This window comes from Mustela erminea, chromosome 18 (assembly GCF_009829155.1).
Source record: "Mustela erminea isolate mMusErm1 chromosome 18, mMusErm1.Pri, whole genome shotgun sequence".
Taxonomy (NCBI): domain Eukaryota; kingdom Metazoa; phylum Chordata; class Mammalia; order Carnivora; family Mustelidae; genus Mustela; species Mustela erminea.
In genome coordinates this window covers 19,676,797-19,703,832 of record NC_045631.1, presented here as the reverse complement: position 1 = coordinate 19,703,832, position 27,036 = coordinate 19,676,797, and the positions used below count along the sequence as shown (strand labels likewise).

The window sequence follows — 27,036 nt, the reverse complement described above, 5'->3', positions numbered from 1 at the left end:
AAAGACCTAGGAGCAAACTTTCTGGAACTGACCAGCAGACAGAAAGGAAGAAATAGGGTAAGCATAGGACAAAAGTATTCTAACCCCTCTTTCAGAAAAAGCTATCCCTACATTTATCCATAAAAGAGCAATTATTATCCAAGAGTGAATATAACTATACTGTAGAGAAAGAATGTGAGCCAGACACAGTTGGATTCCTATCCTTATTTACTAGCTTTAAGTTACTTACTCAAGGACAATTTAAGCACTTTAGTAAGTAAGGCAGTTATTCAGCCTTCATGTTCTGCATTGGTAATACCGTAATACTTACACTAGATGTATGAAGATTAAAGGAGGTAAGAGCTATCATACAGTATCTAGTATTTAGCAGACAGTGAATATTAGTTTTTTTTTTTTTTTCCTCAACTGCAGTTAACACATCCAGAGTAAAACATTTCACTATTTTTTAAGCTGAATTCCTTGAGGGTCTTCAGCCATAATTAAAAATCTAGTAAAAGAGGTGCTAGGAGAAAAGTGAAAATAGAGAAAAAGTTTGGATGCAAGTAAGGCTCTTAAAAGGGCCCACACCAAAGGCTCCCAGCATCTCTAGAGTGATAGCAGTGACATGTGTCAGACTCAAGGATCAATCAGATTATGAAACAGCACACCTAATAAAGGACAACACTGGTGACTAATAATGAAATTCTTTATCATTTTGGAGAAAGAAAGTAGGAGAAAAGTCACACATCAATAATCCATGATCCCAAGATTCTGATGAGTAAAAATTTCCCAACTAGGAGGGGTATCTCCCTCAGTTTCTGTTTTATCGATATTAATAAAAATATCTACTCCTTCACCAGCAAGTCCTGTACTCAAAAAGAACTGACCCAGAGTCTGGGAGAACAACAAATTCAAGTGTGAAGGGTTGAAGCTTCCAAACACAGCCACTGTTTTCTGTCATGCATCTTCATCTCAGTGGTGACATGGCCAAGGCCCAGGGAACCTGGGGCAGGGATCCCCGGGTGGAGCAGCAACAGAAGTCATGAACACTCTGTGGAGACACTGGCTCACAGCTTCCAGACTCATAGCTCTGCATGATGAGCTTCTGCCTTTAACAACTCACTGGGTTTCATGAAGATGCCTTCCATGGCTTTCCAGTAGTTGTTCTGGCTTGGCTGGGCCATGCCATGTACCTCCTTTTGCCCACTAATGGGTCGGCCATATTGTTCTCCTGTGACAGACAGCAGAACTTCAGTGGAAGAATGCTTGAACCGCACCTCACCATCCCTCACCCAGTAGGGCCCGTTACAGAGCACCGTCCAGTCATCTAGATAATCGCCTTCACCTTCCTCACCAAAAGCACTCACTTCCTGAAAGACATAAATGGTAGCAACATTAGCATAACTGACACATAGGCTTAGAAGGGAAAAAGAAGCAATGCAAAGAAAAATAAGGCTACTGAAAAGTAAAAAATAAAAGGCTTTCCAGTGCTATTTAAAAATAAACTGTGGGGGGGCGCCTGGGTGGCTCAGTGGGTTAAGCCGCTGCCTTCGGCTCAGGTCATGATCTCAGGGTCCTGGGATCGAGTCCCGCATCGGGCTCTCTGCTCAGCAGGGAGCCTGCTTCCTCCTCTCTCTCTGCCTGCCTCTCTGCCTACTTGTGTTCTCTGTCAAATAAATAAATAAAATCTTTAAAAAAAAAAAAACTGTGGGAGGGGCACCTGCGTGTCTCAGTCATTAAGCTGCTGCCTTCCGCTCAGGTCACGATCCCAGCGTCCTGGGATCAAGCCCTGCATTGGGCTCCCTGCTCAGTGGGGGATCTGCTTCTCCCTCTCCAGCTCCCCCTACTTGTGTTCCCTCTCTCCGCTCTCTCTCTGTCAAATAAATAAATTAATTAAATAAATCTTAAAAAAAAAAAACACCCACGGGGAAAAGTTTTTTAATAAAACTTTCAAAAATAAATGGTGAAAAAAGATTTAAAAAAAGATAAAAAGACACAAAGGACATGAAATCAGTTGCCCTAGGATTATGTTCCAAACACTTACTTTGCAAGTAATCCTGTATTTGCCTTACCCTTGTTATTTGACTTTAAATATTCCTGCCTCATTCCCTTAACTACATTTTAAGTGACATGGTGAGCCACAAAAATAGAAAGCGGGGGATGGGCTCTCGAGACTGGCAGACCTTGAATCTCCACTCCATTCCATTCCTTCCTGTGCAACTCCTTCATTTCCTCCTCTAAAAACTCATGGCAGTATCACCTTACAAAATAATTGTGAGAACTAAATAAAATAAATAACAGAGTTCCTTTCTCTTCTACTCCCACTCCCCTTAAGAACAAATACTCACAGAGTTTCCATTGCAATAAAAAATTAATGGGACACCAGGATGGCTCAGTTGATTTAACTGTCTGCCTTTGGCTCAGGTCATGATCCCAGGGTCCTGGGATCAATTTCTGTGTCAGGCTCCTTGCTCAGTGGGAAGTCTGCTTCTCCTTCTCCCTCTGCCTGCCACTGACCCTGCTGGTGTTCTCACTCTGACAGATAAATTGAAAAAAAAAAACTTAAAAAAAAAAAGGTAGAGGGGACCTGGGTGACTCAGTGGGTTAAAGCCTCTGCCTTCAGCTCAGGTCATGATCCCAGAATCCTAGGATCGAGCACCGCATTGGGCTCTCTGCTTGGCGGGGAGCCTGCTTCCCTTCCTCTCTCTCTGCCTGCCTCTCTGCCTACTTGTGATCTCTGTCTGCCAAATAAATAAATAAATAAATCTTTTTTTTTTCTTTTTTAAGATTTTATTTATTTATTTGACAGAGAGAGATCACAAGTAGGCAGGGAGGCAGGCATAGAGAGAGAGGAAGGGAAGCAGGCTCCCTGCCGAGCAGAGAGCCCGATGCGGGACTCGATCCCAGGACCCTGAGATCATGACCCGAGCCGAAGGCAGTGGCCTAACCCACTGAGCCACCCAGGTGCCCCCTTTTTTTTTTTTTTAAAGGGTAGAAAGTCATTTAAAAAAAGTTACTGATTATTTCAGAAATATATAAATTCATCCTAAGCTATACAATTTCAGATGATTAAACCAGTCATTTGGAAATAGTCTGTAAGACAAAAGGCAAAAGGAAATGTACATAATTAACAATTCTACTATACTTATATTTTTTAAGATTTTATTTATTTGTCAGAGAGAGAAAGTACACACAAGCAGGCAGAGGCAGGCAGAGAGAGGAGGAAGCAGGCTCCCTGCTGAGCAGAGAGCCCGATGTGGGACTCGATCCCAAGACCCCAGGATCATGACCTGAGCCGATGGCAGCGGCTTAACCAACTGAGCCACCCAGGCATCCGTATTTTTTTTTTTTTTTTAAGATTTTATTTACTTGTCAGAGAGAGAGAATGAGCGCACAAGCAGGCAGAGTGGCAGGCGGAGGTGGAGAGAGAAGCAGGCCAAGCAAGGAGCCCCATGTGGAACTTGATCCCAGGACCCCGGGATCATGACCTGAGCCGAAGGCAGCGGCTTAAACAACTTAGCCACCCAGGCGTCCCTACTTGTATTGTTGTGAGTGCAACTTTTTGTTGATCATCTGTTTGTTTGTTGCTATGGACTTTTTTTTTTTTAAGTAGGCTCTATGCCCAGCATGGAGCCTAACAGGGGACTGAACTCATGACCCTGAGATCAAGGCCTGAGCTGAGATCAAGAGTCAGACAACTGGGGCACCTGAATGGCTATTGGTTAAGCGTCTGACTTGGTGGGCACCTGGGTAGTCAGTTAAGCATCTGCCTTCGGCTCAGGCCATGATCCCAGGGTCCTGTGACTGACCCCCATGGCAGGCTCCTTGCTCAGCAGGGAGCCTCCTTCTCCCTCTCCCTCTGCAGGTTGCTCCTCCTACTTGTGCACTCTGTCAAATAAATAAATAAAATATTTTTTAAAAAGCGTCTGGTTTCGGCTTGGGTCTTGATCTTGGGATGCTGGTATCAAACCCTGCATCAGGCTCCACGCTCAGCAGGGAGTCTGCTTCTCTCTCTTCCTCTGCCCCACAGCATGCTGTCTCTCTCTCTCAAATAAATTTCTTAAAAGGGGGGGGGGCACCTGGGTGTCTCAGTGGGTTAAGATCTCTCTGTCAAATAAATAAATATATAAAATCTTAAAAAAAAAAAAACACCCACAAAGTCATTTAACCAACCAAGCCACCCAGGCACCCCACAATTCTACCATATTTGTATATGGAACTGAACAAGTAAATGGATGACAGTGGTGGGAACCAGGTATCTGTGTGGAAATTTACAAATAAGTAAAGGGAGGAGAATAGTATGGTCTAAATGGTAATGGATTTATAGTTGGAGACATCAATAGGAACTCACATTTAACATAATCAAGATATATTTTTACATAAAAATATTTATAGATAGGCCTACATATATACACGTTTCTTTGTTCTGTCAGGTGAGAAGGCCTAAAAGAGACAATACCCCAGTAGCAACAAGCTCACGTAAGGGCTAAGATCATGGTTTCTAATATCATTCTTCAATAAAAGGAAACAGAACTCCTTGGAGAAATAGCTGATTCTAGGACTAGGGCAAGAAATATACAAGATGGGGCACCTGGGTGGCTCAGTTGTTAAGCGTCTGCCTTCAGCTCAGGTCATGATGCCAGGGTCCTGGGATCAAGACCCACATTGCTCCTTGCTCAGCCAGGAGCCTCCTTCTCTCTCTGCCTGCCACTCCCCCTGCTTGTGTCCTCTCTACCTGACAAATAAATAAATATCTTACCAAAAAAAAAAAAAAAGAAAGAAATATACAAGACGAGTCTAGGGTATCTTCAAGTACCAAAAAGAAAAGGAAAGGTTAAAACACACACATACACAAAAATGGGAGTATGTCAAATGGACATAGGAGACAAGTAAAAAAGTTCCCAATGGCCAATGTTGAAACAATCTGAGCAACAAAATAAAGGCAGTGGTATGTGATTATAACTCAAAGTATAAAATATTCATGAGTCCATACTGATACAAATGATTGCATATATAAGTACAGAAGAGACAATATACCCATGCAGAAGAATTCCAAGTAACTTTTTTATCTACTTTATCTAAAGGAAGGGGAGCATAACTCCCCATTCCTTAAGTATGGGCTGTGCATAGTGACATCCTTCCAAAAGTACAATACAGAAAGGAGTGGGGTGGAGAGATGAAAAGAATAACTTTTAAGGAGAAACATCACAAACACTATTTCAACAGTCATAAATCATGTAGATAGTGTGTACCTGTGACACGATGTGATAAAAATGGCACTTTACCCCTGTGGCCATCCTCCTAAAAATCTTTCTAAGCCTGATCTAACCATAACAAAAAGACCAGACAAATCCCAATAGAAGAGCACCTTATCGTATACTTGACCAGCATTCCTCAAAACTGTCAAGGTAATCAAAAACAAGAATTTGGAAAAAAAAAAAAAAAAGAAGAAGAAAACAAAAACAAAGAACAAAAAACCAAGAATTTGAAAAACTGCCACACCTCAGAGGAGCCTGAGGAGACATGACAACTAAATGTAATGGGTATCCTGGATGGGCAACTGGAACAGAAAAAGTATAGTACTTAACACTAAAGGTATCAAAATAAACTAGGACTTTAGTTGATAACAATGTATCTTTAACTGCTTTATAAACTATAGGAAATTTACCATACTAATATAAGATGCTAACAGGAAAAACTATAGTTTGAACTCATTAATGAGTTCATATCTCCCAAAAGCTCAAGGCTTTAAAAAAAATGGCACATGGGCGCCTGGGTGGCTCAGTGGGTTAAGCCGCTGCCTTCGGCTCAGGTCATGATCTCAGGGTCCTGGGATCGAGTCCCGCATCGGGTTCTCTGCTCCGCGGGGAGCCTGCTTCCTCCTCTCTCTCTCTCTGCCTGCCTCTCTGCCTACTTGTGATCTCTCTGTGTCAAATGAATAAATAAAATCTTTAAAAAAAAAAAAAAATGGCACAATACCAGGGTGTCTGGCTGGCTCATGTGGAGCATGCAACTCTTGATCTTGGGGCAGTGAGTTCAAGACCCACACTGGGCACAGAGCTTACTTTAAAAAATAGTTAAAAAATAGGGGTGCCTGGGTGGCTCAGTGGGTTAAAGCCTCTGCCTTCGGCTCAGGTCATGATCTCAGAGTCCTGGGATCAAGCCCCGCGTCAGGCTCTCTGCTCGGCGGGGAGCCTGCTTCCCCCCTCCTCTCTCTCTGCCTGCCTCTCTGCCTACTTGTGATCTATAGCTGTCAAAAAAATAAATAAAATCTTTAAAATAAATAAATAAATAAATAAATAAAAATTAAGGGCCCCTGGGTGGCTCAGTAGGTTAAGCCTCTGCCTTACAGCTCAGGTCATGGTCTCAGGGTTCTGGGATCAAGGCCCACATCAGGCTCTCTGCTCAGAAGGGAGACTGCTTCCTCCTCTCTCTCTGCCTACTTGTGATCTCTCTCTGTCAGATAAATAAATAAAATCTTTTTTTAAAAAATAAATAAAAATTAAAATTAAAAAGTGGCATAATACTTAATCCATTTTCCTAATGTGATTGGTTAGCTGAACTCATTTAAAATAATTTTTATTCAAACTTTGGAAACAGTTGTTTTTTTTTTATGTGAATATAGTTGACACACAATTGTTTTATCAGTTTCAGGTGTACAACATAGTCATTCAAGAAGTCTATACATTATGCTACACTCACCATAAGCGTGTAGCTACCACTGGTCACCATACAATGCTTTTACAGTATCACAGATTATATTCTCTATGCTGTACCTTTTATCCCTATGATATCCCTTCCAGTCATTCCGTAACTGGAAGCCTGTTATCTTCCACTCCCTTTACCCATTCTGCCCATCTCTGCACCCCCTTCCTCTCTGACAACCATCAGTTTGTTCTCCACATTTATAGGTCTGATTCTGCTTTTTGTTTGTTCATTTGTTTTCTGAGATTCCACATATAAAAGAAATCACATGGTATTTGTCTTTCTCCTATTTATTTTATTTAGCCTAATACCCTTTAGGTCCATCCATATTGTTACAAATGACAAGATCTCATTTTTTTTAATGGCTGAGTAATATTCTACTGTGTATATACGTATATACCGTATCTTCATCACCCATGCATCCACTGACGTATGCTTGGTTTGCTTCCGTATCTCAGGTTTTGTAAATAATGCTACAATAAACATAGGGGCGCACATTTCTTTCCAAATCAGTGTTTTCATTTTCTTTAGTTAAACATACAATAACAGAATTACTGAATTATATGACATTTCTATTTTTAATTTTTTTAGGAACCTCCATACTGTTTTCTAAAGTGGCTACACCAATCTATTTTTTCTTTTTTTAAGATTTTATTTATTTATTTGACAGAGAGAGAGCACAAGTAGACAGAGAGACAGGCAGAGAGAGAGAGAGGAAAGCAGGCTCTCCACTCAGCAGAGAGCCCGATGCGGGACTCGATCCCAGGACCCTGAGATCATGACCTGAGCCGAAGGCAGCAGCTTAACCCACTGAGCCACCCAGGCGCCCCAGTGGCTACACCAATCTAAATTCCCACCAACAGTGTATAAGGGTTCCATTTTCTCCACATCCTCACTAATACTTGTTATTTCTTGTTTTTTGATTATACCCATTCTGTCAGGTATAAGGTGATACCTTACTATGGTTTTAATTCGCATTTCCCTGATGGTAAATGACGTTGAGCTCTTTTCATGTGTCAACACTGGGTTTCTTTGCTGCAGAATTTATCAAGATGACTTATGATATGCCATTATATACCTATTCTGTTCTTTTCTCATTTCTTGATTTCATCTAGATGTAAAGTCTCTATTTTGACCAGAAATAATTTCCTTCATACTTATGAGACAAAGCCAATTCTCCATGCCTGCACAAAAAAGAACACCTACTCCCAGGAAAGAAAGGGCTAAGGACCAAGATATTAGACAATGCAACAAATGCACAGGGCACCAGTGATCCACAGGATGCCACCTCACCTGGTTTCCAGAAAGAGGTGAGGTGAAGTGGTGACTATGGAGGTTTCGGCCAGTGTTGACATGTGTTAGCCGGATGGGTTGGCCACATTTGATGGGGGTTCCCCTCTCACACACTGTAGCAGTCTTCCCCCGTATCCTCCAGTAACTATTGCTGTCGTCCACAGAGGTTACACCTGTCACTGACTGCTGCCCACTACCTGTAGTCCAAAAAGAAAAAGAGAGAGAAAATGCGTTCAACCTAATCCCTCTTTCCTAAGGCCAATAATGAGCCCTGTATTATAAAATAGGTTTGGAAGAGTGGAGAGGAAACCCTATGCTTGTTATTTCTTTGTCTATAATATTTAAAAAATACATGAGAAATACTAAATATATTTATACAGTATTATTGTTTGATAAATTATACTTATATGTAAAATATAAGAAAACTCTAACAATTTGCATCAAAGGGCACTATTTAGTGAATGAACTTATGTTCATTTTTGAAACACAAGTATGATGTACCTATATACAATAACCTGAATAGCCCCTAGTATATGTCACATGATTGAAACATGTTTAATATTTTTAAATGTTTACTATGTATTACAATCAAAACTTTTGTCACATTTCACAATAAAAAGGAGACCAGATTTTGCTGTGAACTTTAAGCAATCACTGCAGCTCCCCAGTGCCCTGTGAGTGATCAATCAAGGTGTTATAAAAGTAATCATAAGTCCCCTAAATCTGGTTAATACTGCCTAACGAGATAAAATTCTGGTTAAAAGGTACCAGACTAAACACACACCTGCAGGCTTAAAAAGAAAAAAGAAAATATATAAATAATAATTGCTAGCCAGCTATGTGTACTGAGCGCTTTCTAAATGTCAGATACCAATCCAAACCCTTTGCCTGAATATTCTTATTTGATACATGCATATACCCTAAGGTAAATTTTATTATCATCCCCAATATACACTGGAGTCTCAGAAAGGCTGAATAGTACACCCCAGGCCACACAGCACCAAGACACAGTGTTGGGGTTTGAACTTAGATGGCCCAACTCTAGAACTCACTCTTTTTTTTTTTTTTTTAAAGATTTTATTTATTTGACAGAGAGATCACAAGTAGGCAGAGAGGCAGGCAGATAGAGATGGGGAAGCAGGCTCCCTGCCAAGCAGAGAACCCAACATGGGGCTCGATCCCAGGACCCTGAGATCAAGACCTGAGCTGAAGGCAGAGGCTTAATTAACCCTCTGAGCCACCCAGGTGCCCCTAGAACTCACTTTTAACCACTCTACCATATGGTCTCCCAAGAAACTTTATTTTGTCAAGTTACATCAGAGACCACAATCTCACATAAATTCCCAGAATATTCTCTTTCCTATGCCTATTCCTGTTATCAGGCCTTTCTCCCACATTCTGATTTAGTAGAGCCAAACTAGGAATCTAGATTAAATTAAAAAGTGGGGAGCTGGACACATAGCAAGTGTTCACTGAATGGCTGCTAGGATTATAAAACATCCCAACAATGACAACTCAGTCCTTTCCTAGTCTAACTAGTCAGATACATTTTGAGAATCATGAACCACAGACTAGCCCCCACCCTCTCTTAACTGATAGCATCATCATTTAATATAGAAATCTAGCAATCATCTTAGATGCATCTCACATCTCACTAACTGAACTTTTTTCTCTCTCTCTCTCTCTCTCTTTTTTTTTTTTTTGGTTAGTTCTGGTTTTCCTGTAACTTGGTGACTGGCTCACTATTTTATCTCCTGTATCTAGATCACTATTAGGGATGTAATAACAGTTTATTATAGCTATACTGAATGAATGAACCCACAAATAATTACTAAATTATAAATGAACCCAAACCAAGCATTTTTAATATCCTATGTTAAAAAGCCCTCTTAACGATTTCCTCTCCAATTCCAATTAGTGCTTTAAATTCTTTACAAGAAGGGTAAAGTTTGAATAAAAAGAGGCCAAAGGAAAATGGTTGAAGAGCAAGTGTAAGATGCAAAACAGCTAGAACAGAAAGATACAGTCAAAAAGTGAGGTCTTGGAATTCAAGACTTCAGAGATACAGCACTTACTGTAATTTTCTACATGTTTGTCTCTCCCGCACTGAATAGTGCCAGCCTGGAGTAGCTGGACAGATTTGGTTCGAACCCCGTCTCTGTCATTCACTAGCTGCAAGGCTCTGAGCATGCGACTTATCTGAGTTTGTTTCCTCATCTGTAAAATGAGGATAACAATCGTCTCTACCTCGTAGGAATGTTGTAAGTCCAAAAAGGTGTTATGTGTAATACGCCCGATACGCAGCTCACCGGACAGAAGATGATATTTTGTCCAGTTCTCCGATTCTCCGCTTCTAGACCTCAGGAACCTCCCCCGGAATCCCCTAACCTTCCCAGACCACACCCCTCAAATTTTCTCTTGGCCCCGCCCCCTCCAGAGCCTACCAGCCCCTCCCAACCCACCTAAACCGGGTGGCAGTACCTGACCCATAGCGCACGTCGTGTGAGTGCAGTCTCACGTTGTGGCGCGTATTGAGTAGCTTCACCACCGAGCCGCATGTAACGACAGCCAGATTGGACGCTCCCACAGCACTCCACAAACCCCCCAACAACAGCAGCGACACCACAACCATCCTAGCTGAAGCGCAGAGCCCCTAATCTTCGAAGAAAATTCGGCCCCTCCCCGGAACCGGAAGCTGCCGGCGGAACCACAGAGAGGAGGAAATGAGAAAGACCTAATTTACTCTTTATGGTTCCTTTGGCTAGAGCGGCCCGAGGAAGCCGTGCGTCCGGACGCTTCCGATCCCCAAGTTCTGTTCCCAAGTTTCTGTGACACTTACCTTCCTGAGCCGTTTCGGCCAGTTTTCGCGCCCTACTAAACGAAGCCCCGAGAGCCAGGTGGGAGAAGAGTGAAAGAAATGATCCGCCCACTCCCGGTGACAGGGAGCCGGACGTGACGTAGCACGTTGACGCAGCAGCGGCGGCGGTGGCGGCGGCGGAGGGGCCGTGCGGTGGGTCCGTACTATCTTTTCCCAGTCTCGGTTCGACGACTCCATTTTCCTCGGTGGGGGCTTAGCGCACCGGAGTAGCAGCGGGCTTCAGGCAGGTAAAGTTCGAGCTGGAAAGCGTGTTCCTCGAAAGGGTCAGGTGAGGAACAAGGCTCCTAGGGCCTGGTCCCGTAAGGGAAGAGTTACTGGGGAGCGGTATGCGGGAAGAAGGGGGCCCCCCCGGCCTTCCCTACTCTACGAGGGAAAAGGGGAAGAAAACCGGAGTAGTTTCCTAGAGTCTCAGAGCTTTTCCCAGCCCTATGCTACCCGGAGCCCGTGAATTGTATCAACAGGCTTCCTGGGATTCCGTGCTTCTCTCGAGAGCTTGTGAAAATTGGGCCACGCCAAAGGATTTGGGAATGGAAGGGACTTGGGGCATCTGAGTCAGGATCAGGTGATCGAATTTTTTGTTCTGGCGATGTTAAACCTACGGATCTTTCAGGAGTTAGGCCATTGGGCTAGAGGGCGATGCTAAACACCTTCTTTTTCCGTATTGTAGAAAATAAAATTAGAACTTTTTATAGATGGTTGCAACCATCAACCGCCTACTGCAAATATCCGAATGGGCTACTGAGTCAAAACTTGATTTTCTTCCAGTTTCTGCCTTTCTCTCCAGGCAGTCCCTTGAACCAGCTGGAGCAGTTCGTTTCTCTTGGTTGTTTCAAGAAGTGATACTTATTATTATTATTATTTTTTTAAGAGGAGGCTAAGCTCTCTGAAAATGCATCCGTGGAAATTCACTGTAATATCAGAAGTAGCAAGGGAGTATTGAGTTAACACCGCTATTAATGAGCATGGAGAATGTAAACAGTTTTGAATTTGATTAATTCCTTCTAGGGGGAAAAAAAGACTTAACTTGCAGTGTTTATTTGGAAGGTACCGATTCTAAAGTCTTCAGTATATTGATTTCAAAAGTATGATTGCTCCTTCATCACCTGATTTTAGAGCCCCTTTCCATCACTTGAGTCCCTTCAGCCAATACAAATACATTCTTCTTTAGTTGGCTTGTATGGCTACTAAATTAGATTAGCATAGTTACTCCCTAAAAGGTTTAAACCTTATTAAGAGATTATTCACGTCTAGAAGTGGTGCAGTCTAGAGAGGCTGTCAGGTTTCACAGTCAGTAGACCTTCATAAGAATGGAAGCCCATGTAATATACTGGAAACCGTCTTTGGAGGCAAGTAAATTTGCCCGTGCTCGTATGTTCTTGGTCTCAATAAATGGCATTGTGGTCAGGATTTTTTGTAAAATCCTTAGATTCTTCCTCTCCATTATTCTCTGGTAAAATCAATCACCCAATCCTACCTCTCCATAAAAATCTCTTCCCAGGGCTCCTGGGTGGCTCAGTGGGTTAAAGCCTCTGCCTTCGGCTCAGGTCATGATCCCAGGGTCCTGGGGTCGAGCCCCACATTGGGCTTTCTGCTGAGCAGGGAGCCTGCTTCCTCCTCTCTCTGCCTGCTTCTCTGCCTACTTGTGATCTCAGTCTGTCAAATAAGTAATAAATAAAATCTTAAAAAAAAAATCTCTCCCCATCACATACAAATTACGTTCTGGAATCCCCCTCATCCCCCTCCAGCTATCATCCTTATTTTTTTAATTCTCTCATAGCCAGATTTCTATCTGTGTCAACTTTCTTGAATTTTATTCATTTTTCTGGCTCTACTAGTCTGGTTTCTCTTCTGACCATTTGGTTGAAGGTCTCTGGTTGAGGTTACTAATGATTTCTTTATTGCCAAATCTCATGGATACTTTGTTTTTACTTTCCTCAATCCCTGGAATATGCAACACAGTTTACTTCTGTCTTGACACTCAGTCTTCTCTTGGGGTGGGGGTGGCTCAGCCTGTTAAGCGTCTGCTTTTGGTTCAGGTCATGATCCCACAGTCCTAAGATAGAGCCACCGTCAGGCTTCCTGGTCAGTGGTGTGTCTTGCTTCTCTCTCTCTCCCTTCCATTGCTTGTGCTTGCTCACTCTCAAATAAATGAAATCTTTTTTAAAAAACAAGAAACTCTTCTCTTGGTTTCATTGACACTTAACTCCTGGATCATCTCCATTTTTCTGGCTGCTCCTTCTCAGTGTCCTTTGCTAGCCACTTTTGCTCTCTGCCTGGTGTGTAAATGTTGAATTTCCTTCAGAGTTTAATCTTGGGCTCTCTGCATACGTCCTTTAGATGATCCAGTCTCACGGCTTAAATTACCATCTGAAAAGTGGCAACTGTTCAAAAGTTCAGCTCTTTAGTCCTACCTCCTCTGTGTTCCAGAGTCATATACAGAATGCCTATTTAATAGTTCCATTTGGATGTTTCTTAGACATCCCAAACCTAACATAATAAAAAGAACATTTTAGTTTTCCCATAATTCCAAACGTGATCTCCCCTGTTTCACTAAGAAGTACTCTCATCGACATGGTAACTGAAGCCAGACCTCTGAGAATCATCTTGGATTCTCTTCCCTTACTACCCTCCTACCCAAGGCTTTTGGTAAGTCCTGTCATTTCTTCCAAAATATATTTCAAATCTGTCTTCTGTTCTCATCTCTGCTTCTACCACCCTATTCCAAACCACCATCATCTTTTGCCTGGGCTCCAAGAAGAGTATCCTCAGTTTTCCCTGTTTCAATCCAGGTCTCCCTGCTTAAAGCACCCCAGTGGTTTTCCATGGCTTTCAGAGCCCTACTTGAGCAGGCCCCTCCTCCTTCTCCCATTCTACTGCCTTCATCATTCTCTAGTCACACTGGCCTTAGGACATTGCCTACCATATGCCAAGTTCTTGCCTACCTTTTCTACCAGGAACCTCTTCTACCTATTGTTGACATCTCAGGCTAAACTCACTCTCTCAGAGATGAGAGTATTTACTTCCTTTCTGGTACTTAGAGCAATGTTTATTTTGTTTCTTTTCTATACCAGAATATAGCTATCCTAGGAACAAGGACTCTTTTTTTTTTTTTTTTTTTAATATACCTGACATGTAGTAGGCACTCCTCAAATAAATCTTTGTTGAATTAGCAAGTACACTAAGTCAATTCAGTTTAAGTCCGTTCGGTTTAAAACCCTACAGGGGTTTTCCCAGCACCTTTTAGAGTCCACAGTCTTTAACTTACTCTATCAAGATTCTTATGACTTCACTCCAACTCATTATGAACCCTGCTCCCTCTCTAGTCAAACTGGCCCTCATTGGCCCTGCCACTGGCCTTGGGCCTTGTGCTGGAAATACTCTCCTCCAATACCACCACCACTCGTATGACCACCAGAGAAGCCAGCTCCTCCCCTTAGCTAATTCCTCCACAGTTTTACAGTCTTTATTCAAAGTCACTTTCTCAAAACCAGATTGGAATCCACTCTTATGGGCTCCCATGGTACCTTGGTCACCAGTTCTTTCAGTTATCCCTGTACTCCTAGATCATGGGTCAACAAATTAAAGCTCCTTGGCCAAATTAAGCAACTCCCATTCATTTACATATCATCAGTGTAAGATTTTGTGCTGCAGTGGCAGATCTGGCCCTCTGTGGTTAGGAATATGTTCCCCAGTGTGTGTGGCACAAGACTCAGTAACTTACTCCCACCCTCTCTTGCAGGGATTCTGATTCTGGTTACATATTTCAGTTGTTTCTGCTCCTCTTTTGTCCTTATTCTGCAAGTAAATGTGGAAAGAGAAGAGATTACTTGTATTTTTAAATTACTTATGCTAGTCATCATTAACAAATAATGCTTTCTATGCTCTGTTATTGAAAAGATCCTAAGAGGGGCACTTAGGTGGCTCAGTCGTTAAGCATCTACCTTTAGCTCAGGTCATGATGTCAGGGTCCTGGGATCAAGCCCCTCATTGGGCTCCCCGGTCAGGGAGGAGTCGGCTTCTCCCTCTCCCCCAGACTCTCCCTTCTGGCTTGTGCTTTCTCTCACTCAAATAAATAAATAAAACCCTTAAAAAAAAAAAAAAAAAGAAAAGTTCATAATATTATTTCCTATAAACGTGGTGTGCACATTAAAGTGATGATAGGTAGAGTTAATGTTTTCTGTTTTTTGTGTGTGTGCGGTTTTGTTTTGTTTCGTTTTGTTTTAATTTTACTTATTTATTTGGTAGTCAGAGAAGGAGGCAGAGAGAGAGGAAGGGAAGCAGGCTCCCTGTTGAGCAGAGAGCCCGATGTGGGGCTCAATCCCAGGACCCTGGGATCATGACCTGAGCCGAAGGCAGAGGCTTAACCCACTGGGCCACCCAGACCCGTTTTGTTTTGTTTTTTTAAGTAATCTCTGCACCCAACATGGGCTTGAATTTACAACCCTGAGATCAGTGCATGCTCTACTGACTGAGCCAGCCAGAAACCTCTTACTTTTTCTTTATTTTAACATCTTGATTTGGTTTGATTAGGATTTTTCTTCAAGAGTTCTGAATTTAAAAGAACTTTTCTTAAGTGGATTCTGAATACTTCATTTACTAAACTTCCAGGTTTTTGAATTCCAAATTGGATAGTCCCTTGTGAACACTTCTGAAATAGTCCTGGGCTTTTGTTCAATTTAAAATACCGAACGTTTTAGAGTTGAAACTCCATAGCAGACTTGTGGAGCTGTTCCCCATACCACTAGGCCCTTTTAGGCCTAAACCTTTGCTCATGTTGCTTTTTCCAGATTATCCTCTTAACTCCTCTCAACTCAGGCATCAGCTTTTCTGAGGCATTCTCTGACATCTCTCTCTCTTCATATCACTTCCATAGTCCTGGTATATAACTATAATACAATGTTCATTATGCTTTGTCATAAGTGCATGTACAAATTTTTTGACATAGATTGAATTCAACCAAGGTAAAAAAGCATATTTTACTCATTTATATATACCCAAGTCCCAGCACAGAGCTTAATCCTGTGTCTGTGTGTGTCTGTGTACACACACATGTGTATGTATGTATTTAAAAATAAATGTTCACTGAAGCTGGCAGAGGGAATTAACAGCCATCTTTTTTGCTCTGGTCTCCTTTAAATTGCCTCCTACATCATCTTGTTGAAAAGGAGGGACTGCCGAGGGCCTCCCTGTGGCAATCTGATCCCAGCTCCATTCCTCTTCCAGAGAATGTCATGGTAACGGCCAGCCTCTCCCTTTGAGCCACATCTTGTACTGCAGCTGTGCTTCTGCCTGGAGAAACTTCTCTTTGCTACCCCATGCCCTTTCTAGACCTATTTCAGTAGCAGATTTAACTTAACCGTCTGAATGTGGGGAAAATTCAAGAGCCTAAGTTCTAAATAAAAAATCTGAATTCTGCTGGGCTCATCTCAGATCTCATACGTTAATAGTAATCATACGCTAATAATGAGTGTTTTTGTTCGAGAATAGTTGCTGCTTGCCAACCTCAGCCTGCAGTGCTGCGGCACCCTCCACACATTTAGCTCCTGCGAGTTGCAGCAAGTCAGGCTTGCTTCTGGTACACCTCTTTAACTGAAAGTCTTGGCACTGAGCTAGACTGGAAGCATTCCCCCCACTAGAGCACAGCATGTACTTTATTGCTAACCTAGGGAATGGGTGGAAAGCTGCGCGTAGCACAGAGCACCAGCTGCCCCCCAGAGGGAAAAAGCTGTTGTTTTTGTCAGGTAGGCTGTCTGTTTCTCTCTGGTGAGTAGACAGAAGGGCATCTGGTCTGCAGGAGCTGGGATTTAATATGAAGATGTTGAGGCCTTTTAAGACTGAATTTGTGGGTCTGATAGCCTAATTAAAGCAAGCCATGTGGGGGGGGGGTACTGTACCCAAATCTATTTTTAATGGCTTAGTTCAGGGCTGGGGGCAGGGGCTTGATGTGAGGATTCAAATTAGAGCACCAGATTTAATTAGCAGTTTTACATACTCACTTTCTACAGTACTCAAAGTAAACTACCTTAAGGACATAGGTCTTGGGGGAAAAAAGAATATTGGTCTAAGCACAAGACTTGTATCACCACCCTGTGGGTGTATAGCTGTATAGCATAGCAACTCTCAAATGTGTTGATCTTAGGACCCTTTTATAATCTGAAAAATAATTTCAGATTGCAAAGACATCGTGTTTATGTGAGTTGTATCTGTTGATATTTATGAGATTTTTGTATTTTGATGTTTATGAGATAAGAAATTACAATTGGGTATATTAATTCATTTTGAAATAACAATAAAGTATCGCCAAAAAAGTAATTATTTTACAGTATATGGGTATATTAAATTAACGTATTATGTGCACCTTAAACTTATACAGTGTTTTATGCCTATTATATGTTAATAATATAACTGGGGAAAAAATAAGCTCACTACATTTTAACATAAATGATACTTTTATTAAAAAACAATTATAATCTTCAAAACAAAAGTAGTGAGAAGAGTGACATTGTTTTAAAGACTTTATTTATTTGAGAGAGAGAACATGTACACGGTGTGGGGAATGAGGGGAGCAGAGGAAGAGGGACAGGCAGACTCCACCCAGTGCAGGGCTCCATCCCATACTCTAAGATCACCACCTGAGCTGAATCCAAGAGTCGGATGCTTACCTGACTGAGCCACCCAGGTGCCCCCCCCAATCTTTTTAATGTCTCCCTTCATAGAATACAGCTGGGTTTCATATCTGCTTCTGCATTCAGTGTTGTGATACTATTTGTCATATTACCTCTGGAAAACTCCACTGTACACTCATGAGAGAAGGGAGGAGATGGTTTCCTGACCACACTTGAACTAGGCCTGCTGACATACTAGAAACAGCTGTGCAGCTGTGACTTCGGAGTCTGACACAATTTAACTCAGATCTCAGCTCTTACTGAGATATTTGTAGCAACTTGAACAAGTGACTTCCTCTGTGAATCTTTCATCTCCTTTGTTGAATGGAGAGAGTGCACTCTAACTCCTAGGACAGTGTAGGGGTTAATAGATGTCCTTAAGTGTCTGGGACTTGGTAGGTGTGTGATTACTGTTCCTCTGGGCACTCTTGTTTTTTCAATTGCTTAAAGGAAAAGCCTATATTAGTTTGCTTGAGTTTTGTATGAGTGTTGTGGGTTGGGTGGTTTCTAATTCTCTTCCTGTGCCTGCTTTCTGCATGTAATGCATAAAATTGTTCCGTGGTCCTTATTTGTTTTCATATCTCTCTCCCTCTACCAGAAATAATCCTGCTTCTCCTCAAATCCCCAGGTCTGAGCAGAACGTATGTACACGTCTACGTACACGGCAGGCATTCAGTAAAGCTTGAATGGCATCTGAAACCTCAGCCTGAAATTGAACATAAGACCATGTCATTGCCCCTCCCTTTCCACCAGAACTCGGTACCTTCAGTTTTGTTTCTTTGAGTTCAGTCAATCTTAAATTAATTGCTTGTGATATCACTTGATATCAGTAAGGGTAATTTCCAGAAAAATTAGAGCCATAGCACCTAAGGCTCTTTCTAGAGCTCAGACCATTTCAGGTAACTTAGCCAACCTCCTATTTTCTCCCATCCCACTGCCATCTTTACCTGGAAATGTGGCAACAATATGAAAACACAAGTAATTTATTTAACAGATATTTAGCTGTTCCTATTTTGTGCAGAGCACTAGAAGGATATAAGTTACTTGGTACAGAATCACAAAGTGCCTTCTGATGCCTCTCGTTTGGCCATTTATGTTTTCATAGTTTTTAGTACTCCTTCATTTAGATATGGTCTTTAATATCCTGAAGCTTGTGATCTTAGGTGTGGAGAATGGGCACATACACGATGGACCATAATTCAGGACAAGGTGAGGAATGATGCTGAGTTTATCAGCAGCCAGCTTCAGGATTCCAGAATAGGATCTTGATATTATGATGTGTGTGATGTGTGCTGTGTTTTAAGTTTTATTTTTTTTTTAAGATTTTATTTATTTATTTGACAGAGATCAGAAGTAGGCAGCGAGGCAGGTGGTGGGGCGGGGGGGGGGGGGAGGCTCCTTGCTGAGCAGAGACCCCCCCCAGGATCATGACCCGAGCCGAAGGCAGGGGCTTTAACCCACTGAACCACCAAGGTGCCCCTGGTTTTTTTAAAGTCCTACAAGATACGGGGCACCTGGGTAGCATGGTCGTTTAAGCGTCCTACTCTTGGTTTTGGCTCAGGCCCTGATCTCAGGGTCGTGAGACTCAGCTATGCATTGGGCTCCATGTTCAGTGCAGAGTCCGCTTGAGATTCTCCTCCCTCTCTCTCTTTCTCAAATAAATAAATCTAATAAAGTCCTACAAGGCCCAGGTAACTCCATGTTATGGTTCTGCCATTTCCAGGCTCTGGGTGAGTCTGAAAGCGGGGAGGTAGAAGACAGAGTTGGGACTGGTTGGTACAAAATTACAGAATGCTAAGAAAAATTGGGCCCAAGATTCAAATTCAGACTCAGTTAACATTGATTGAAACCATAAATTTGGTTCTTTCCCCTGTGTCATCTAATAGTCTCAACTGCTCTACAAGGTAGGTAGTGCTATTCCTGTTTTTCAGAAGTAGTTGATAATCCAGACAAATTTCAGTAATTCGCTTAGTTTATATATCTGGTAGATGACGGGACCAGGTTTTGATCTGTACTCTTAAGCTCAGCAATCTTTGCATTTAACTATGTTGCCTTTATTTTGTAAGCTGTGGAGGTGACTTTCAAAATGTTTTTTGGCTAGGGAAGTAAATGGTAAAAATAGAGTTATGGTTCTCATGTTTTTAAAGAGACCCCCCTTCTCCATTCACATACTCCCAATCAGTAGTCACACACATGGCTCAAGTTCATGAAATGTCATTTAATCTGTGGAAAAGAATTGTCCTTTTCACTCTGTCAGCAGCCAAATGTAGTATAAATGAAGTATTTGTCATTTAGATGGCACTTGCTTAAGAAATACCCAAATTTCTTATGAGCAAGTCATATAATCTCGCTGCTACCATATCCCTACCTATATAACCACTCCTACACTAATTTCTTTCCTCATTCACCCATTCCTGCCCCCAAATGATAAGTGAGATAAAATTCTTTGTTATACAGTTGACCCTTGAAGAACGTGGGAGTTAGGGGCACTGGCCTCCCCGACCATTAAAAATCTGCATATAACTTTTGACTCCCCGAAAACTTTACCAATAGCCTACTGTGGACTGAGATAACATAACATGATAACCTAAATAGTCAATGAATACATTTTGGACGTCATATGTATTATATACCTATATATATATTACTATATATGCTTAAAGTGAACTAGAGAAAAGAAAATGTTAAGAAAAGCACATTGAGGGGCGCCTGGGTGGCTCAGTGGGTTAAGCCTTTGTCTTCGGTTCAGGTCATGATCTCAGGGTCCTGGGATCGAGCCCCGCGTTGGGCTCTCTGCTCAGCAGGGAGCCTGCTTCCCTCTCTTTCTCTCTGCCTGTCTCTCTGCCTACTTGTGATCACTCTCTCTCTCTGTCAAATAAATAAATAAAATCTTAAAGAAAAAAAAATCACATGGAGGAGAAAATGCATTTACAGTAGTCTGTATTTATTGAAAAAAAATCTGTAAGTGGATCCATGCAGCTTAAACTCCTGCTGTTCAAGAGTCAACTATGTATGAAGAAGTCCAGGGTAATCAGTTATCTTCTTTTTTTAATCAATCATCTTTTTAAAGGAACATCTGAGAGTGGTAACAATGGGAGGGGTGGAAAATGGATGCGATGGAGCCATCTGATTCTTACTGTCTCCTCCCTCGGTGGGAATGATGGAGGAGGCAGAGTTGTGGCATGTGACTAAACGGCTATTGGTGGAAAGGCTTAAGGGTACTCTGTAAAGTCATGTGTCTCATTTTTAAATTTTTTTATCCCCATCTTCCTTTCTTCCCTAGTCATCTTTGGGCAGGCCGTGAGAAGCTGCAGCCATGTCTGATTTTGTGGAAAGCGAGGCTGAGGAGTCGGAGGAAGAGTACAATGATGAAGGCGAAGTGGTGCCCCGAGTCACCAAGAAATTTGTGGAAGAGGAGGATGACGGTGAGGAGGCCCCAGCCTCAAGCTTCTCCCCACTATTGCTAAGCTTTGGATAGTTGGAATCTTGCTGATGAGAGGCTCAGGCTGAGCACAGAAGTTATCACACATGAGGTACCAGCTTGAGAATTTTCAGTAATTTATAGAAAATACTTAGTGAGCATCTGTCTGCTGTATGCCAGGCACTGTGCCTAGAACTAGAAATATAAAGACCCTGCTGTCTTGGAGTTTACATTAGTGGGTGGGGACAGACAGTAAACCAACGAATAAATATATATGTAATGTTTTCCTCTTTTAGAGACCTAGCAGTGTTGGTATTTTTGTGCCCAGTTTCCTATTTCTCTGGCCAAACGCAACCATTAGGATCCTCAGCAGAGTAGAACCATGAAATGGTTTTAAAGACAGAAAGGTAAATGTAAGTTTTATCAAAAGAATTAGGGATAAAAGAAGTAATATAGCTGCCAAATTTATAAACTAAGAGGAAAACAAAGATTATTGGCGGCTCTAAATCTAGTGTGAATTTTGAAGAGCCCAGCTAATTAGGAAGATCATCTTTGCGTAAATACAGATGGTGAACATAGAAAGGAGATCATCCTTTTCCAGATACTGCTGCTATATGTCACTGGCCATGTTTTACATCTTTAAATGAGGCTGAAAAGTTAGCATGGCACCCATATCATTAGCTTTAGAGCAGAGAGAATCACAGTCCAGCAGGTGGCCCCGCCCCACTCCAGCCCATTACCCAAACTCCATACCTCAAACATGCATGTTTTCCAGATGAGGAGGAGGAGGAGGAGAACCTAGATGATCAGGATGAGCAAGGCAATCTGAAAGGCTTTATCAATGATGATGACGATGAAGATGAAGGGGAGGAGGATGAGGGTAGTGACTCTGGTGATTCAGAAGATGATGTTGGCCACAAGAAGAGAAAACGCAGTGAGTAGTCTCTCCTCAGTCAAGCGAGGCTGGGGTGGAAGTTGCAGTGGAGAAGGGGACCTCTCTGTCGCCATGGGTAACACTTTGTTTTCTCCAGCATCTTTTGATGACCGCCTGGAGGATGATGATTTTGACCTCATTGAGGAGAATTTGGGTGTCAAAGTCAAAAGAGGAGTAAGTCTCACTCTTTATCTCTGTCCCTGGGGAATGAAGGAAAGAAAAATCCTTGAAATTCCGTGATTTCAGGGGGGATGAGGCACTCCAGAATGCTTTGGGAAGCATTAGGGAAGAGAAAGTTGCTCCGAGTCCTTGTGCCGTGGAGACCAGCTTTGCATCCCCGAACTGGATGCCTGTTGGAGACAGGCTTGTCAGAGTTTCAGGGGTGGGCTTGGTGCTCAAAGAGCATCACTTAACATGTTCTTTGCCATCTCCCCTGGTCAGCGCAACCATGGTGGGAAAATGGGAGTGAGACTAGAAAGCAAGCATCCTTAATGCCCGTCCCCTCAGACCCTGATGAGAAAGGTTTTCCCACCCCTAGCAAAAATACCGACGTGTCAAAAAAATGTCAGATGATGAGGATGATGACGAGGAGGAATATGGCAAAGAAGAACATGAAAAAGAGGCAATTGCGGAGGAAATCTTCCAGGATGGGGAAGGGGAAGAAGGGCAGGAAGCCGTGGAGGCCCCCATGGCTCCTCCAGAGGAGGAGGAGGAAGATGATGAAGAATCAGGTATGTGGCATCAGGCAGGGAAGCCTGGGATTGCCTAGCTCCTACAAGCAGGGTGGGAAACCATCCTGTAACTAAAGGCCCCCAGCATCTGACAGAAAGAAGTTCATTTTTAGGAGTCTCTCTACTCTTCTCCCTGGCCACTCACGTGATAGGAAATAAAGCCATTCAGTCCTAGCTCATGCCCTGCCTCTGAGCACTAATCCCTTCCTTCCCTGCCCAGACATTGATGACTTCATTGTGGATGATGATGGACAGCCTCTGAAAAAACCTAAGTGGCGGAAAAAGCTTCCCGGATACACAGATGCGTGAGTGGGGTCTGCTACAGGGTGGCGATAAGGGCATCTGAGTAGACGCAGTCAGGAAGGAGGAGGTCAGATGTTTCTGCCAAAAATGGAACATCCCAGCTCTGAACCGTTTTTGCTTCCCTGCCTCAGATAAGCTTTCCTGGTCAGGAATGTCAGACTGCTCCTAGAAGCCCTGAGAGCTCTCTGCATTGTGGGGCCATTGTGGGCTCAGGGCGGAGTCACCTGTGTGTACGCCTCCGTCCAGCCTCCCTCTGCACCTGCGGCTTTATGTTTACTCATCTGTATATCAGCCTTCTAAGTATAATTTTGTTGACAAAAGCTTTTGCTCTGAGGGAATACTGTGTTGCCTTAGCAGAAGATGGCCCTGCTGAGCAGAATATGGACCTGTGTTGTTGTGCCCTATTGCTCTTTGATCCCTGACATGGGCACATTACCAGCCATGGGCTTTTTATCTTCCATATATAATAATTTTCCCAGAAATATCCCCCAATTAAGCCTTTATTCCACAGTAAATACGCTTTTTTAATTTACCTTTTTCTTAATCTTTGTTTCCTTTGGGGCAAGTAAAGGATCTATGCATGGGGTGCATCTCTCTCCTCTCACCAGAACCTGGCCCAGCAGCCTCTTGCTGTCACCCACAGGGCCCTGCAGGAAGCCCAGGAGATTTTTGGTGTGGACTTTGACTATGACGAGTTTGAGAAATACAATGAGTACGATGAAGAACTGGAGGAAGAGTATGAGTACGAGGATGATGAGGCTGAGGGTGAGATCCGCGTGCGCCCCAAGAAGACCACCAAGAAACGTGTGAGCCGCAGGAGCATCTTCGAGATGTACGAGCCCAGCGAACTAGAAAGCAGCCACCTCACAGATCAGGACAATGAAATCCGGGCCACAGACCTGCCTGAGAGGTTCCAGGTAAGAAAGCACCAGCTTGGGGCGCCTGGGTGGCTCAGTGGGTTAAAGCCTCTGCCTTCGGCTCAGGTCATGATCTCAGGGTCCTGGGATCAAGCCCCGCATCGGGCTCTCTGCTCAGCAGGGATTCTGCTTCCTCCTCTCTCTGCCTGCCTCTCTGCCTACTTTTGATCTCTGTCAAATAAATAAATAAAATCTTTAAAAAAAAAAGAAAGGACCAGCTTTGCACACTTGCGTGGCTTAAGTTGTTTAGTCTCTGCCTTCAGCTCAGATCATGATCCCAGAATCTTGGGATCCTGTCCCGCCTCAGGCTCCCTGCTCGGTGGGAAGCCTACTTCTCCCTCTCCCACTCCCCCTGCTTGTGTTCCCTTGCTGTCTCTCTCCCTCTCTCTCTCTGTTGAATAAATAATAAAATCTTTTAAAAAAGAAAGCAAGCAAGCACCAGCTTCTGTCCTTCTGCCAGTCTGTCATCACCTGCCTTGTGCCTCCTTCCTCCAAAAGTTGTAGCAGAGAAACAGTCTAGCAACAATCTGATACTGGATGGTATGTTGGAAATTGGCTTTGAACCCCATCTGACCAGGGGGTGCAGGGAGTCCAGCTCTTAGAGAAGGCGCTTGTGCTTCTGGTTCTTAAAATGGCACGCTTCCTTTAGCAGATACACAAGGCGTTTACTTCGTGCCAGGACAACCCTCTTCCAGGGTGCCGGAAATGTTTGTCTGTGGAGCTAACGTTTCTGTCCTGGAGTGGTATATGTGTTTCCCACAGGAATACAGGATAAAATCGGCCTCACTGTTGTCTTCTCCCCCACAGCTCCGCTCCATCCCAGTTAAGGGGGCTGAAGATGATGAACTAGAAGAAGAAGCTGACTGGATATACAGGAATGCCTTTGCCACACCAACCATTTCTCTGCAGGTATCCAAAAAAAAGATCCTTAGGTTTGACATGAACTGGGGGCCACTTTATCAAGGTGAAGATCTGCTCCAGACATCTGTGTGCTTAGTACAGGATAGTATGAGTGTGTGTTATGCGTATGAGAGATTTTTCTAGATTTCATCTGATAAGGTTATCCTTTGACATGAAGCAGTTTCACACATGGTAAGACAAAACAAATGAAAGCATTGTTGATGTTTCTGTTTTCTTCTGGCCCTAGGAAAGCTGTGATTACCTAGACCGAGGGCAGCCAAGCAGCAGCTTCAGTCGAAAAGGACCCAGCACAATTCAGAAGATTAAAGAAGCCCTAGGCTTCATGCGAAACCAACACTTTGAGGTAGCGGCTCAAGCTCTCTGACGGCCCACTGGTTAGAAATTGAGCTGTGGGGGTGCCTGGGTGGCTCAGTTGAGTGTCTAGCTCTTGATTTTGGCTCAGGTCCTGATCTTGGGATCTTAGGATTGAGCTCCACATCAGGCTCTGTGTTGGGCATGGAACCTGCTTTAGATTGTCTCCATGCCCCTCTGCCCACCCGGCACCCCACCCCACCCTGCTGTGCACATGCTTGTGTGCGCACTCTCAAAAAAAAAAAAAAAAAAAGGGGGGGCGCCTGGGTGGCTCAGTGGGTTAAAGCCTCTGCCTTCGGCTCAGGTCATGATCCCAGGGTCCTGGGATCGAGCCCCACATCGGGCTCTCTGCTCTGTGGGGAGCCTGCTTCCCCCTATCTGCCTGCCTCTCTGCCTACTTGTGATCTCTCTCTCCATCAAATAAATAAATAAAATGTTTAAAAAAGGGGGGGGGCGCCTGGGTGGCTCAGTTGTTAAGATCTGCCTTCGGCTCAGGTTGTGTGGGATCAAGCCCCGCATCAGGCTCCCTGCTTAGCGGGGAGCTTGCGTCTTCCTCTCCCACTCCCCCTGCTTGTGTTCCCTCTCTTGCTGTATCTCTCTGTCAAATAAATAAATAAAAATCTTTAAAAAAAGGAAGAAATTCACCTAGGGATTGAGGGAAAAGGGAGCTACCTGTCAGATGGGAACCCCCTTCTCCTGTCCTCAGATGTGGTCCCTTGGCTCAAGAGTGTGAGAACCAAAGGAGACTCTGGTGGTGATCAGGAAAATGATGTTACCTGTCTCCAACATCATTTTCCCCTGCTGGGGAGAGCAGAGGCCCTTGATGAGCCAGTGAGGGAGGTCAAACTTCTGACTGAAATTTTCTAGCCCTATTTACCCCTCTGTCAAATGAGCTCCTTACAGATCTTTCCACTCTGGTTGACTGCAGTCTCCATACTACTCTAGGTGCCTTTTATTGCTTTCTACCGTAAAGAATATGTGGAGCCTGAGTTGCATATCAATGACCTATGGAGGGTGTGGCAGTGGGATGAAAAGGTAAGATGGATCTATGGCCCCTAAGAGGCTGAGGTATGGATTGGGAACCACTACTGCCAGAACCTGAGCTGCTTATACATACCAGGTGGCAGCCCAAACCTCCCCAGCCTATCAAGCTCTCCCTCCAGGGGCTCCGGGTAAGAAACAGTCAGCCTCAGGTCTCCGAAGCCAAACACCAGCACTTACTCCTGCCCTCTCTCGTCCTAGTGGACCCAACTAAGGATCCGCAAAGAGAACCTAACACGGCTGTTTGAGAAGATGCAGGCTTACCAGTATGAGCAGATTTCCGCTGACCCTGACAAACCCCTTGCTGATGGCATCCGGGCTCTGGATACCACCGACATGGAGAGGTGATGTGTGCAGGGTTTATTCCATTCAGGGAGACCACAGGCAGGTGCCCAGGGAGCAGTGTAAGCTACTAAGTCCTCAGCGCAGGGTCCGTCCTTTAAAAATCTGATTTGGGGGCACCTGGGTGGCTCAGTGGGTTAAGCCGCTGCCTTCGGCTCAGGTCATGATCTCAGAGTCCTGGGATCGAGTCCCGCATCGGGCTCTCTGCTCAGCAGAGAGCCTGCTTCCCTCTCTCTCTCTCTGCCTGCCTCTCCATCTACTTGTGATTTCTGTCAAATAAATAAATAAAAATCTTTAAAAAAAAAAAATTTAAAAAATTTAAAAAAAAATAAAAAAAAATAAAAATCTGATTTGTCACCACATCAGAAGTGATTTTTCTGGCAGGCAAATTCATCTTAGTGATCTATGTTGGTTCTAAAAGGTTAAAAGGATAATACAGTCACGTTTGCTGATCAGAGAATTCCTTGCATGTAAAGTTATATGGGAAACCAAATTACAACCAGAAAGGAGTTTGAACAGCTTGCAGTCAGTGTGGCGTGTGGGAGGGGAGCAGAT

The 27,036-nt window shown here is 43.4% G+C and overlaps 2 protein-coding genes across 9 annotated transcripts in view; one reads left to right on the top strand and one right to left on the bottom strand.

Annotated features, from left to right (window-relative positions):
- Nucleotides 1–400: 400 nt before the first annotated feature.
- On the bottom strand, nt 401–10,686 carry SDF2 (stromal cell derived factor 2). 3 transcript variants are annotated; one of them, XM_032321002.1, is made up of 4 exons: nt 10,459–10,686; nt 7,978–8,174; nt 1,319–1,349; nt 401–1,210 (listed from the first exon to the last, which is right to left on the bottom strand). In XM_032321002.1, exons 1-4 carry the CDS (start codon nt 10,607–10,609, stop codon nt 1,062–1,064), a joined length of 528 nt encoding a protein of 175 aa, XP_032176893.1. In that variant the 5' UTR covers nt 10,610–10,686; the 3' UTR covers nt 401–1,061. The 3 variants fall into 3 exon arrangements, with proteins under 3 accessions (XP_032176893.1, XP_032176892.1, XP_032176891.1); XM_032321001.1 differs by adding an exon at nt 10,053–10,194 and having other exon boundaries at nt 401–1,349; nt 10,459–10,567; XM_032321000.1 differs by having other exon boundaries at nt 401–1,349.
- A 70-nt stretch (nt 10,687–10,756) lies between these two features.
- The window catches only part of SUPT6H (SPT6 homolog, histone chaperone and transcription elongation factor), a 33,893-nt gene continuing 17,613 nt past the window's right edge, over nt 10,757–27,036 (top strand). For 2 of the 6 annotated variants that reach the window (XM_032320986.1, XM_032320981.1), the window contains exons 1-11: nt 10,757–11,082; nt 20,804–20,945; nt 21,717–21,875; nt 21,973–22,049; nt 22,414–22,606; nt 22,827–22,911; nt 23,553–23,826; nt 24,634–24,735; nt 24,974–25,090; nt 26,044–26,133; nt 26,341–26,483. In XM_032320986.1, coding sequence (XP_032176877.1) covers nt 20,837–20,945; nt 21,717–21,875; nt 21,973–22,049; nt 22,414–22,606; nt 22,827–22,911; nt 23,553–23,826; nt 24,634–24,735; nt 24,974–25,090; nt 26,044–26,133; nt 26,341–26,483 — 1,349 coding nt within the window. In that variant the 5' untranslated portion in view covers nt 10,757–11,082; nt 20,804–20,836. Of the gene's footprint in view, nt 11,124–18,148; nt 18,280–20,803; nt 20,946–21,716; nt 21,876–21,972; nt 22,050–22,413; nt 22,607–22,826; nt 22,912–23,552; nt 23,827–24,633; nt 24,736–24,973; nt 25,091–26,043; nt 26,134–26,340; nt 26,484–27,036 lie in introns of all 6 variants that reach the window. The other 4 variants (XM_032320984.1, XM_032320983.1, XM_032320985.1 and 1 more) reach the window with 4 other exon arrangements.